The following is a 14,561-nucleotide window of genomic DNA, read 5'->3' on the forward strand; positions in this document are numbered from 1 at the left end:
CTAGGAGGTTGTCTGATCATTCTCCGTTACTGACAATCATTACCTTACAGTCGCGCTTGCAGCAGGGAGACAGGTGTTGGAAATTTAACCCGAATTGGCTGCATATACTAGTGGATGTAGCAGATGTTAAGCCACAATTGGCAGAATTTTTCACTCTTAATTTACCTACTGCTTCGCGGATGATTGTTTGGGACGCACTGAAAGCCTTTCTTCAAGGTATTCTCATAGCGAAGGTTAATGGGAGGAAAAAGGAGACTAGAGAAAAGGTGAGGAGGCTGACGCAAGAAGTAGCAGAAACTGAAGCTTAGTTTATCTGTAGATTCTGAGAATAAGTGGAATGAAGCCCAAAAGGCGCTGAATGATCGATTATTGGTGAATGCGCAGAATAGCAGATTCTTTCAAAAACAGTGGTACTATGAGGAGGGAGAAAAGACAGGGAGATTGCTAGCTCTCTTAACTAAGGCCCAACATCAGTCCAGCTTTATACCAGCTCTGCGTAATACCGAAGGGTCGATATGCACCTCCCCGGAGCAGGTGATAAAGGTCATGTATTCCTTTTACTCCAATTTATACTCCTCCAAAACTACTGCCTCTGAGTCTCAGATGGAAGACTTTCTGGTCCCACTTGACCTACCTACTCTTACACAAGGCCAACAATCCCAATTGGACGCCCCCATTTCCCTTATGGAATTAGAAATAGCGCTGCGAGACATGTCCAATAATAAAGCCCCTGGGAGGGATGGACTACCAGCTGAAGTATATAAAACCTATTCCTCAGTACTCCTGCCCCAGTTGTTAGAACTACTTAAAGAGGCTCATACTAGTAAGGCCCTGCCAGCTTCTATGGATGAGGCCATTATTGTAGTTATCCCAAAACCGGGGAAAGACGTCCTAGAGGCAGAATCTTACCGACCCATTTCCCTATTGCAGGTGGACATCAAACTGTTGGCGAAGGTATTGGCTAACCGTTTGAACCTTGTGATTCTAAGTCTGTAATCCACTCTGAGCAAGCCGGATTTATACCTAACATGTCAACGGCGGTGAATATTAGGTGACTGTACCTGAATATTCAGGTGGGTCAGATTAATGCGTCAGATGCGGCGGTCGCGTCTCTAGACGCGGCTAAAGCATTCGACAGTGTGGAGTGGCGATACCTCATTGCTGTACTGAAGGCCATGGGATTTGGGTTTATTAATTGGGTCCAGCTACTATATGCACGTCCTACTGCTAGAATACAGGTGAATGGCAATCTTTCTGACTCCTTTGAACTGCACAGGGGGACTAGACAGGGGTGCCCTCTTTCACCGCTATTGTTCGCAATCGCGGTGGAACTTTTGGCTGAGGCTCTCCATAAGGCAGAAACGGTGAAGGGTATCGCTTGTGGGTCAATAACGGAATAGGTCGCTCTCTATGCGGACGACCTTTTGCTATTTCTTGATGACTGGACCTCCTCTCTACCAGCAGCTATGCAAATCATTAATTATTTTGGGTGTCTATCTGGCTTGACTATTAATTGGACAAAGTCAGTTCTAATGCCTTTGGGAAATACTACACAGACAGACCATAGTTTTGCCGCGGGCTTGCAGATTGTATCCTCCTTTAAGCATCTGGGCATTCAGGTCTCGGCAGATCCTAGAGATTTTATCAGTTTGAATTTATTACCGCTACTGGATAAATTCAGACGGAAAATCCAAGTATGGATTAGACTCCCATTGTCACTTATTGATCGTACCAACTTGTTAAAAATGATCCTTATGCCACAGCTCTTGTACATTTTACATAACTCCCCGTCCTGGATCCCCTTAAGAATATTTCATTCTTTTAATGCAATATTCAGAGACCTCCATCTGGAAGAAAAAAACACCCCGGATTAAACTTGCAGTGCTGTGTAGATCCAAAACCCAGGGGGGTTTAGTGTCCCCGACCCACGGATGTATTATATAGCGGCCCAATTACAGCATCTTTGAGGATGGGGAGAAGTAGATGGGTTGGGCACTGCTGGTCAAGTTGTGCAGCAGCTTATCCATGCTAAAAACGGAATGGCAGCTTTGGACGGCTGCGTTTTCTATGACCAGGGTAGGCAATACAGTATCCTACGCACCATACACGCAGTATGGTGGAAAGCTAAAGAGATTGTAGGGATCCAAGGGTACGCACAACTTACCCCGATCTGGCCTAATTACCTGTACAAGGAGCTAAATACGGTAACCAATGTGAAAGTATGGGACGTCTATGGTCTTAATCAAATGTGTCAACTATATGAGAATAACTGTCTTAAATCCTTTAATATGTTACAGTAGGAGTTTGGTCTGCCTAAGACAGTATTTTAGGCCTACCTTCAGGTACGGCATGCTATACAAATACAAGACCGTAAGGAGAAAATAGTCCCTGCTGATTCGCATTTGATTATTACTCATATTACCTCCCAGGGGGGTACAAGAGGGGTGTTCTCCTCATTCTATCTGAGCCTAATGGAGGCGTTACACAAGGCCCACCCGCTGCAGTTATACTCCAAATGGCAACATGATGTCACTGATCTAACAGTGGAACAATGGGAGGAGGTATTAGGAGACTTACTGGTGGTAGCGGTAAGTGAGGCCCACAGAGTCTCACAATTGCTATTACTACATATAGTGTACAGAACTCCAGTCCTCTTACACAAAATGGGGAACAGGACGGATGATACTTGCCCTAGATGTGGCGCGCACAATGCCGATTTAATTAATTCGATGTGAAATTGCCCAAGGCTGCGAAGATATTGGTCAGATGTGGGGAGCTTACTATGTAATGTGTTTGATATAACTATTGATCTAACTCCTACAGTCTGTATTTTGGGGTATACCAAACTGATACCTGCTACCCCTGAGCTTAGAATAGCGATCACAAGAATCCTTTACCAGGCAAGGAAGTTAATTGCGTATCACTGGATTGCCTCTGTTCCCCCGGCTATCCAGAATTTAGTGGATAAGATTCATATGCTAGTGAGACTGGAGTTATGTATACAAAAAACGAGGAAGTAATAAGAAATTCAAAAAAATATGGTCACTTTGGATATCGCATTTATAATGTTGTGGTGTAATGTAGTAGACTTGTTGCTTTGAATGGTGATGGAAAGGTATCGCATGATGATCTGTGAGTATGACGGGGTGATAGTTGGCATGGATGCTGGATATGCATGTGAAAAATGAAGAGCCAACGGGAAGTCGAGTAATGGCTCATCCTGAAGATCTTCTAGGACTATGGTTCTTGGAGTATCATGAAGCCATCATCGATGCCTCTCCTATGGACTTTCTTACAACCGCGGACCCGAGACTCAGGGTGTGGGAGGGAGGTTTTCTGTTTTCCCTTTTTTCGGTGTTTTTGTATAAAATCTTATTGAAAATCAATAAAGATTTGATTTAAAAAAACAAATAATAAAAAAAAGCGCTTCACTCCCGCTCAGTGGTCATATGACACAAACTGCCGCATCAGCTGCCCCCAAGGGCCACCAGCTTGGACATAGGGGGGCTGTATTATAGTAGTTACAGTCTTGTACACAGGAGGCAGTATTATAGTAGTTATATTCGTATACACAGGAAGCAGTATTATAGTAGTTATATTCTTGTACATAGGGGGAATATTATAGTAAAAACAAACACAATGCAACAGCACTCTGCAAACACAAATAATAAAGTAAATACAATTGGGACGTACTCACTATAAAAAATTGTGCCTGTCCACCAACGACAAGGGGATCTCTAGGACAGGAACTTAGACTAATATTATTATATTGGCCCCTATTAAATTCAGCGAATGCATGTTCCACATAAGAGGCAGTATTTTAGTAGTTATATAATTGTACATAGGAGGCAGTATTATAGTTATGTTCTTGTACATAGAAGGTAGTATTATAGTAGTTATATTCTTGTACATAGAAGGTAGTATTATAGTAGTTATATTCTTGTACTTAGGGGGCAGTATTATGGTACTTTATTTTCTTTGTGCGTAGGGGTAGTATTATAATATTTATATTCTTGTAAAAAGGGGACAATATTATAGTAGTTATATTCTTGTACATGATGAGCAGTTTTATAGTAAGTATATTCTTGTACATAGGAGCAGTGTTATAGTAGTTATATTCTTTTACATAGGGGACAGTATTAAAGTAGTTATTATCTTGTACATAGGGGGCTGTATTAAAGTAGTTATTATCTTGTACATAGGGGGCTGTATTATAGTAGTTATATTCTTGTACATAGATGGGGCAGTATTATAGTAACATTATTACTTTACATAAGAGCCAGCATTATAGCGATTTTAACAAATTAACTTGTCTCATCAGCAGGACTTTTTCATCTGTGAGGAGCTGTTCCCGCAGGCGAATAAGTACCCACTTCTCAAAAGATTGACAGGGCCAGACATTTAGCCCGACCCTGACAATTTCCAACCTGTGTCGCTCCTCCAATTAGCTGAGCAAGGGTAGAAGCTTAGTAGTTATATTCCTGTACATAGGAGGCAGGATTATAGTAGTTATATTCTTGTGCAAAGGAGAAATTATTATAGTAGTTATATACTTGTACATAGGAGGCAATATTATAGCAGTTATATTCTTGTACATAGGAGGTAGTATTATAGTAGGTATATTTTTGTACATAGGGGACAGCATTATAAGCAAGCCTGGGGTTAGTGTTGGTTGTGAAAAAAATATTATATTGGGCTCCTTACAGTAGCTCAGAGTCTGAGATGGATGAAGATGAAGAGGAGGAGCAAGAGGAAGGTGAAGAACCTGCACCTTCCTCTGATCTTGGTGGTGTGCCATGGAATGAGGCAGTGAAGATTCATGCAAAACTGAAGGGACGGAGTGCAGATGAAATGGAAAACTACCAATCTGTGGAGCCGGGTGTCAGTGAGGATGAAGAGGAAGATGATGACGAAGAGGAGGAAGATGAAGAGGACGAAGCCTCTAGTGAAGGTCAGTCTATATATTTCATTTTGCTTTGTCCAGGGCAGACATGGTTTGATTTGCACACAGTAATATTGTTTTGAGATGCTGATAGTGAGATCTTCTTATCCCATAATGAACGGGGGGAAATAATGTATGCATGTATCTGGTTCTAAGTAGATTTACCAGACAGGTGACGTGACTTTAAACACTGGCACTGAATTTGTGCTAGTCCTTTTGTGGTCAGTACCACCGGCTCTGTATGTGCCAATAATTTTTTTTATTATTATTATTTTATTAACCCAGATGATTTACCAAAATCTTGTGTTAAACAGCTCCAGCACGTGCCAGTGAGTCCCCGTATTCATGAGCTCATGGCTCTCCCTCCCTACTGCTGGCACAAGCTCATGAATATCAGGACTCATTGGCATGCTCGGGAGGATTTAAAAGTGAAGGCAGCAGTAAAGGTTATTTTAAAGGTTATTTCTCCGGGACAACACTCATTCTCTATCCATAGATAAGGAGATAAGTGTGATCGTCAGGGCTTCTATCGCTGAGGCCCCCACTGATCACAATAATGGGTTTTCTGCTTTCCCTAGTCTCCTTGGAGTGGCGTCACTCATGTCTCAGGATAATAGAGTACAGCACTCTGCTATCATGGACATGCACATATATTACTCTATTCAAACGGAAGAACATAATGCCCCCATTCCTGTTATTGGTGGGGTCCCCAGTGGTTAGACACCCCCGATCAGACTCTTATCCCTATGGATAGAGAACAAGTGTTCACAAGAAGAACCCTTTAAGGGCACATAACCACATATGGCATAAACACTGTAGATGTTATGCAATGGAATTGCGTGTGGAAAATCCGTACCTTTTGACAACAGCAGCAAATCTTGTCAATGCTGGTAAAAAAAAAAAAAATATCTGGAACGTGACCATTGGTGCCTATTTTAAATGCATAGCAGGTCAGTTCATGTTTTGGATTTCCACACAGGCTTCATCTATTACAATGCATGCAGGGAAATCTGCTACAAAGTTAAAGTCTGCCTTGTGTGGCAATCCCCTAATGGCAAATATGAGAACTATAATGGTTTCTTATTGGTTTTCATCCAACTTTCCCATAATCGGGACAGTAGTCAGACAAAGAGTGGAAGGCATTTTTGATTATCACCCAGCTTTCCCTGGAGCTGATATGATCATTCCTGGATTAGTGGCCCTATTCCCTCATGATTTAGGGCAGTGCAACCTTTGGTTCTTAGACTGTTGATGCATAATAGGAGTTGTGGTCTGATATCATCTGGAAAGCCAGAGTATACAGACCAGTGGTATACACAAAATGATATGCTCCTGTGTTTTGGGGTTGCATTGCTGGAATGATCAGGCCTCGGTCCACTGTTCCCTTCATGACCTGGAGCACGAGGATGTGTAATTTCATGACTTTCTTCTTTCTCATTGAACTCTCCTCTCATCTGTCTTTCTCTGCCCCTCTCTTTGTCTCCATCTCTGTGGGGGCGGGAAGGGGCAACTTCATTGCACCCTCTTGTGTAGAGGGTGAGTATTGCCCCTGGGAGAGAGAATTGCAGCAGGGTCTCTGGCTTCAGCGTATATCTGATGAAGACACAGTTGGTACATTTAAAGGTATCCCACCGCTGCCACCACTTTCTTTTCTTTCCCCTTCTTCCCAGCAAGGATTATTAACACTCAGAATAATTCCTACACCACTGAAATCACATGAATCGGAGCCCCGCTCCACATCCTTTTACATAGTTCATGAAGCCTTAAAAAGGGTATCTGTCAACAGTTTTCCACCTACCTTTCCACTCTGACAGGGTCAGGCAATGAAAACATCATACTGCCTGGCTCTATCAATCAAAGTGGAGAGGGCGTGGCAGTTGCAGAGGGCAGAGCCTCTAGGTGTAACTGTAACTCCCCCATTGCTCCTAGAGGCTAATTTACATATATCAAAACATAATTTTTCCCAGCAATGCGGGCACATATGAACATGGAGCCAACACAGATGCTTTCAACTGCCAAGCGCACATGTAACAGGTCAGCCACTTTCATAGGTACAAATCTGCTGACCAATGCCCTTTAAACTCTAGTCACATATAGATCTGCAGTCACAATTCTCCTGGCTGCATGCACTGTGCTGAGAGACACAACTTAGCTGAGATCCCATGTTTGCTGCATTGTATTGTGGGAGATTAGGCTTGCCTGATGTAAGCACTACATCTCCCACAATGCAGTGTAACGTAACATACCTTGTACGGACACCATTACAGCAGGGGGCAGCATTGAGATATGAAGTCCTGCAGCCTTAGAGGTAACAGGAAGGCAGCGCCGTCAGTTTTCAGTGGTGTAGGAGGCTACTTTTGTGCATGAGTTTCCTCTGGTGTGGAATTAATTTTTTATTTTTCCCCCTGCATGGGCTAATTCCAAAGTCAGTTTGGAAATAACATATTTTCTATTGGGAGACTGTCACCTGAGCTGCAGCTGGTGAGGCTTCCTCAGTATCCTGCATGATGTGGATCCAGCTGAATACAGTTTTCTCTCTGAGGTCAGGTTTTGGCCGCTCCTATATTTTGGAGTTAGATTAGTGGTTCTGTCCATTGTGCTGCTAACACTTCAGTAAGTCTCCTGTAACTGTGCATGCATCAGTCATTGCTGTGAGCATGGCAGGAGTATACATTATAGACATATACTGTATGTCTATAGATAACTAACAGCCTACGCCGGTGTTTATAGTGTGCATATTTCAATGGTTAGTCCCGTCTATTTTATACTTAAGTTCTGCATCGTTCTGTAAGAACAAAAATATATAAAAATTCCTGGCCATTCTCATCTCTGCTTGCAGTCAGGTAACAGGAACATTCTTGTTTACGTCCTGATGAAGTCCTATTTGTAGCTTAGGGTTTGTTGCAATGGTATCATTGTAGTTAAAGGCATTGCCCGGCCTAGGAACAACAACCCCATTGGTACTAATATGTGTACCATAAAAAAAGCAAAAAACACAGACACACTTTCCTGTCCTCGGTTCCACTGCGCCTTTAGCAGATGCTTTTGGCCGCCGCAGGAAGTGGCTTGGTCCCAGGTCACGTCCCAGGAGACACAGGCGCAACGGCACTGCTATTGGGTTTGTCAGTTCCTAGGCTGGACAACCCCTTCAATTAATATTTCAATTACAATTTTTCAAGTATTAGGTCAGCATGGATTTTGGATGTAAATATTAATATTTCTAAACACTAACAGGAGGCAGAGATCTTGGTAATGGTGATTAAGGCTAGTTCCACAGTAATGTCAATGCAGGATTTCAGTGTGTACAACCTTTCCCTGCGCATTGACTATAATAGGACCCGGTGGGAATTCAACCTGTTTTCGGCATTAGTGGCAGGATTCAGCCAGACCAAAAATAAAACCCGCTGCTTTCATTGGGATTTGTCTGGCCGAATTTCTGCACTAATGCTGGAAACAGGTCCTTTCATAGTCAGCGGGGCCTGGCGGTGCTCCGGCAGTTTCTGGCTATGCCGGATGTGATGAACAGTTTAGCGCTAGTGTGAAGGTAGCCTAGCTCAAACACAAAGTTTACAGGTAATCTGCAGAACATTTCATTATCCAAGGATTAAGCTTTATTCCCATTGGGATGTAGAGTGAATGTGGTCACCTGGCATAGACACTGGTGATCTAGTGTCAGGGACCCATCTATGTTTCCTCTCTGTAGTGCCTGGACTAGTGTAGGCGTCAGGGCTTAGGTTCTGGGTCACTGATGCTGATTAACCCTTGCACCCTGCTTCTGTATCCTAACATTGTATGGCATATCTGCACACTGGGCTCCTCTCCCTGTGTAACTGTCTCTCCTCTCCTTGTCTGTCCTGTGCCTCGTGCCTCTCCAGTTGGGAACCTTAAACTGCAACAAGCGCTATCCCCCATGGACCCCATGGAGATTAAAGCAGATGTCCACTGGACTCATGTCCGCAAGATTAACGAAGAGCAGGAAGGGGTTAACACAGAGGGGGAAGAATTGGGCACATCTTCTCCTTCCGAAGGTAAAGCCCCTTGCTGGTGATGCAGGAGTATCTGCCAGATGATGATGATTTACAGAACAAGTTTACTTTTACTTTTTGGGGGGTAATTTTGCAGGTAAGTTCACATAAAATGTGTTAGTCACCAACCAAAGCAAGTCAATGGCAGAGGACGGAAACAAAGTGGTAACATGCTGCCGAGAGACTACAAGCCGCAGCACTTCTTGGTATTCTAAAACTTTACCCGCATGAATCTACATACAGTATGTCTTTATATTTTCTCAATCATTGCAGGCTTACATGATGCCTGTTATACCAAAGGAGTATCAGAGATAATGGACCAATGCTTCATTACTGATGAAGATTTCAATAACTGCACTTGAAGAGGACCTGCGCCCTCTCCTGACATGTCTGTTCTAGTAACTACTTGCACTCTCCATGTAATAACCGTTCCAGAACATCTAGTGATCTGAGACTGCTGTGCGGTTTCTCGGTTATTCCTTTCAGAAGTTTCTGAATTGCACCTTTTATTGCAGACTGCTGGCAATTCATTGATAAAGTTCTAGCAGTAATAATGAAGGAATGGCACAACATAGAGTCCGAAGAATAGATACTCCAGAATTTTTAGATGGGGAATGCAAGTAGTTACTAAAACTCACATGTCAGGAGAGGCAACAGGTCTTCTTTAAACCATGAAATGCTGCAGGCCTGGATCAGGAGGAGCTGAGAAGATTGATATATAGTTTTGTGGGAAAATAATTAGCAAAACTTGTGATTTATACATGTAAAGGGCATCTGTCAGCAGATTTGTACCTGTGAAACTGGCTGACCTGTTCATATGTGTCCGCATTGCTTAGGATGTACACCACTTACAATATATGCAAATTAGCCTGGCCCTATGAATCAAAGTGCAGAGGGCACTGCAGTTGCAGAGAGATCAGAGCCTCTAGATGTAACGGCAACGCGCCCGTTGCTACATCATAAAACATAATTTTTTTTCAGCAATGCAGGGACCTACACAGATGCCTTCAGCTGCCACGTGAACATGCAACAGGTCAGCCAGTTTCATAGGTACAAATCTGCTGACAGATGCCCTTTGAATCTCTGCTCTTTTTTTGTTCACTTGTACACGGGGGCCATCTTATGTGACTGATAGTTATTTGTGTATACACACTAAGGGTTTAGCCTGTCATTTGCGTCCAGAACATATATGGTATGATCACATGGCGCGGTTTTGACCTGGCAGTGCGGTTAGGTGTCATACAGACCATAATTAAGCTAATGAGGACTACATTGTTAATGGCCACACGTCTGTTTCTGAAATTCAAAAGAAGATACGAGAAATCAAGTGATAATAGCTCGGTCAAATAGGCTTTACACAGAGAATGCGATCAATCACTGATAGTAGCCGAATGAGCTGTCTTGAGCTCAGAAAGAGCTGAGATGTAAATGTACAAATTACAAGATTTACTGAATCTTTTCCCACAAAACTATACATCAATCTGCTCAGCTCCTCCTGCTCTATAACATGCTGCCTGCAGATTGCACTGCATTTTATGGTGACAGGTTCCCTATAAATGGTTAATAATAGTATAAATATGCAGCACACAGAATATTCTTTGCAATTTAAAGGTAATTTTATTTAGTGATTTTTCAAAGTAAGAGGTTCATGATCCAGTTTATAGGAAATTAAATCCTACGTAACCACTATATCCATATATGATGAGCTGGACGTTTCTGTCCATAGGGATTTTCTTCAGTGGCTTGGCGTTTCTGTGGTCAGAGATAAATGGATATCTGGATCGCCACAAACTCCAAGCTGCTGAAGAAGGTCCTTATGGACCGAAACATCCGGCTCATATATGGATATAGTGGTTACGCATCATTTAATTTCCTATATACTGGATTATGAACCTCTTATTGTGAAAATCACTAAATAAAATTACCTTTAAATTGCAAAGAATATTCCATATTTATGCTATTGTTGGATGACTGTCGGGTCTTTGCTGGCACCGGGAAGAGTAAAACCATGTGTGGTACTCCATTCTCTAATATAAATGGTTAATGACATATATCTGAGATAACCTCAATCAGCCAGATAGCTGAGGTCTTCTCCTGCATCTTCAGGATGCCCACATTACTCCATTTTATACTCATATGTAATTTTTTTTCCTATTCATTTTGTCGCAGCGCTCCAGCTCCCTTTCCAACGCCATGATCCCGTAAAAGCGTGGCTGGAAGCCATATCTGGAGGTAGATGATGAGGGGTCATTCTGGCCCCCCATATAGAGCACTGTGGTTGCACTGCTGCACCATCTCTGTGCCCTGCATGTTTGCTCTGCTCTTGCTGTGGCTTGCAATTTGCACCATTTTGCCCCTCCACTCATTGTTTCTGACACCAGAGGGTCCGGTTACTGGTGCTGCTCATTACACAGGATGATGTTACTGGTTATCTTTATATTAAAAATGGCGGGCCCTAAATTCATTGGGGCCACATTGTACAAGCAGCCAACCCTTGAGACTTGTTCTACTTCTAATACTAGTTGTTAGTAATAGGGATCAGAGCTGTAGCCTTGTAGCAGAGAAATATGTCTGAATACAGCATCAAGATCTCTGCTTTTTATCAGTGAATAGAAAAACTATTCATATCCAGAGGTTGAAAACTCATCTTGGTCATGTGGAGCTATTACTGCTGCAGGGTTTGTGTCTCTCTCAATATCTGATTCTATACAAGTCACTGGCAGCAAGCAGAGATCTTGAATAGGGTGAGGAACTGGAGCACAAAATCAAAGTTGCAGAGCTTTTCATGATCTAGTTTCTTTGCATAAAGACTGGATGAGCCCTTTGTATATCATTGTAATACTACTTATATTGGCCTCATTCCTTTTATTAGCAACTTTTTTTTAAACTATTTACAGTGTTGTCCGTCTCACATTGCAGAAGCAGAACAAAAAGCTGGGGCTACACTGTCCCATAGACCTAAAAAATGACACATTGGGGGAGATTTATCACAACTGGTGTAAAGGAAAACTGGCTTAGTTGCCTATAGCAACCAATCAGATTCCACCTTTCATTTTTCAGAGCTCCTCTGGAAAATAAAAAGTAGAATCTGCTTGGTTGCCATGGGCAACTAAGCTAGTTTACCTTTACACCACTTTTAATAAATCAGGATCATTGTACCAAGATTTGGTGCATGGTCAATATGATTGCAACCACTGCAAATAAGGGAGTTGGCATCAACTGCGTCATGTGTGCAATTTTCCTTTATTTCCCTGAACTCCATGTACAGTATATGACGTTGTGTGGCCCTAGCCTTAAAACCAGTGTAACTGCAGTAAACCCTTATACAGGGATTAGCAACCTTCGGCACTCCAGCTGCTGTGAAACAACACCCACCATGCCCACTTAGGCTCCATTCACACGTCCGTGATGTGTTGCGGACCCGCAAATTGCGGGTCCGCAACACATCAGCCTGGCACCCCCATAGAAATGCCTATTCTTGTCCGCAATCTGCGGACAAGAATAGGTCATGTTCTATCTTTTGCGGAGCTGCGGACCCAAAGATCAGGGCCGCGCTCCGCAATTGCGGATGCAGACAGCACACTGTGTGCTGTCCACATCCATTCCGTCCCTATAGAGAATGAATGTTGCAGAACGGATGCGGACGTGTGAATGGAGCCTTAACTGTATTTGTAACTCCCAGAGAAGTGAAAAGAATATTCTTGGAGTTGTAGTTTCAGAACAGCTGGAGTGCCGGAGATTGCTGATCCCTGCCCTAATATCTTACCCCCTTGTGTTACTCCGGTACCAGTTTAGGAAGCTGAGATATGGGGAACTGTTTGTTGGGTCCTCACACTGCAAAGGGATTTCTTCTCTCACAGGCCACAGTGGCACGACTGGGGAAGCTTTAATATGAGGATCCCACCAACCCATGTGAGGTTTGTGGGGCAGGGTATTGGGATTTACTGCAGAGGTTTAATGAGCTTTTGTTCATGCTTTACCTGTTTCTACCAGCAGGGGGGGCAGCATTGCACAGTATTCTGAGATCATTATTGTGAATATAGCCACACTTTTTCACAGGCTGCACATGATGTAACAAAAATTACAGAATTTATACTCTCCTTATTCATCCTCCGCAGCTGCCCTTCCAACAGTGCCGAGTTCCTATGCTCCATTTCCTGCTTCTGTCATGACACGGCCGGAAATGGTCAGGATTTCCATTCGGCAAATCACAGCGTAAGGCGTGTCATCTCTGCATCCAGCCAGTCATTGTCTGAGCACCAGTCATAGCCATTTACTGTTGTCGGACCTGGTAATAGAGCGTCCTAGAGACCCTGTCAGAACGGCAGCTGTGGGGGATGGGCAAAGCGCGTAACAGTTCTGTTCATTTTATAGCATGTGCAGCAGGGGGAAGCTTTAGTTTAACCCTCATTGGGATCCTGGGAAATGAAGTATGTTCTTTGGGATGCTTAGCCCAATATTAACCCAAGAGGGGTTATTCTATCAAGGAATTTCGACATACGCTTTTGTTTGATAACTCCAGAAAGGAGGAACTTCACTTTTCTTGTACAATAGATGTGGCATTGGTAGATTGTGCTGAACTACAAACCCCAGCATAATTTAGCATTGTACATACAGGAGATTGAAGAATTACTGTGCAGCGCCCCCAGCAGGAGTTGGTGACAGCTGCTTGCTCTACAGAGCTAACTAATGACTGCACAATGTGAGACTCACAAGGAACTAACCCAAAGCACTGTAACCTGCTGTGTGTGATTACACTGCTGCTTTATCCTCCCCAGTCTCTGCTGTATCTCCTGCCGCTCTCCTAATGTCACACTTTTCTCCCTGTTCTTTCGTGGTTTCTTCTCTTCTTCCCATCACCACCCCTCACCCTCAGTTCCCTGCGAGGATGAAGAGGCTGAGGCTGAGGTGCTGGGGACTGGCCTTGCAGAGGCTGAAGCAGGAGGTGATGGGGACACATCTGCAGATCTTGGTGATGGTATGTGGTCTTTGCTTGTGATCTCTTCTGTCGGGGATATAAAGCAAAAGGCTTTATATAAAAGAAATGATCAAAGAAAAAAAATTCAAATGATTATTGATCCTCCAGGTGGACATATATAACACCTCAAAAAGAGTTTGATCGGTTATTTCATTATATTGTGCAATCAGTAAAACAAGGTACAAACATCTATGCAAAAATAAAAGATTTATTATACAATATATAATCAAAGATTAATTAATGTGAAACTCAATAATCTGCAATGATACACAGTGATATGCAGTGCCCAAAATTCGGAATCAACACAAATTCCAGCGTATACACAGTACCGCTCAGACATAAGATGAAATATAATGTCCCAACCACACTTTTGAGATATAAAAAATCCAATAACGTTATTAAAAGATTTTAATCCTTGCTCTGCACAAACTATGACAAATCTCTGATAATGGGGTAGCAATATAAATTATCAAGCCTGGTATTGACTATGGAATTAAATTATTCCAATCAAAGCGTTACCTCTGAAATCAATATTCAGGTCTTTTATTCAGTAATATGCATAGTTACTGAATAGTGACAATATTGATCTAGCACTTTTAACAACTATACATCCGCC

General features: G+C 42.7%; 1 protein-coding gene across 9 annotated transcripts in view; it reads left to right on the forward strand.

Annotated features, from left to right (window-relative positions):
• The window catches only part of MICAL3 (microtubule associated monooxygenase, calponin and LIM domain containing 3), a 136,898-nt gene that overhangs the window by 81,187 nt on the left and 41,150 nt on the right, over window positions 1–14,561 (forward strand). For 7 of the 9 annotated variants that reach the window (XM_044281342.1, XM_044281345.1, XM_044281343.1 and 4 more), the window contains 5 exons: window positions 4,707–4,951; window positions 6,476–6,565; window positions 8,818–8,970; window positions 11,137–11,199; window positions 13,844–13,945. In XM_044281342.1, the coding sequence (XP_044137277.1) occupies window positions 4,707–4,951; window positions 6,476–6,565; window positions 8,818–8,970; window positions 11,137–11,199; window positions 13,844–13,945 (653 nt within the window). The remainder of the gene's footprint in view (window positions 1–4,706; window positions 4,952–6,475; window positions 6,566–8,817; window positions 8,971–11,136; window positions 11,200–13,843; window positions 13,946–14,561) is intronic. The other 2 variants (XM_044281347.1, XM_044281349.1) reach the window with 1 other exon arrangement.

This window comes from Bufo gargarizans, chromosome 2, assembly GCF_014858855.1.
Source record: "Bufo gargarizans isolate SCDJY-AF-19 chromosome 2, ASM1485885v1, whole genome shotgun sequence".
In the NCBI taxonomy this organism is placed as follows: domain Eukaryota; kingdom Metazoa; phylum Chordata; class Amphibia; order Anura; family Bufonidae; genus Bufo; species Bufo gargarizans.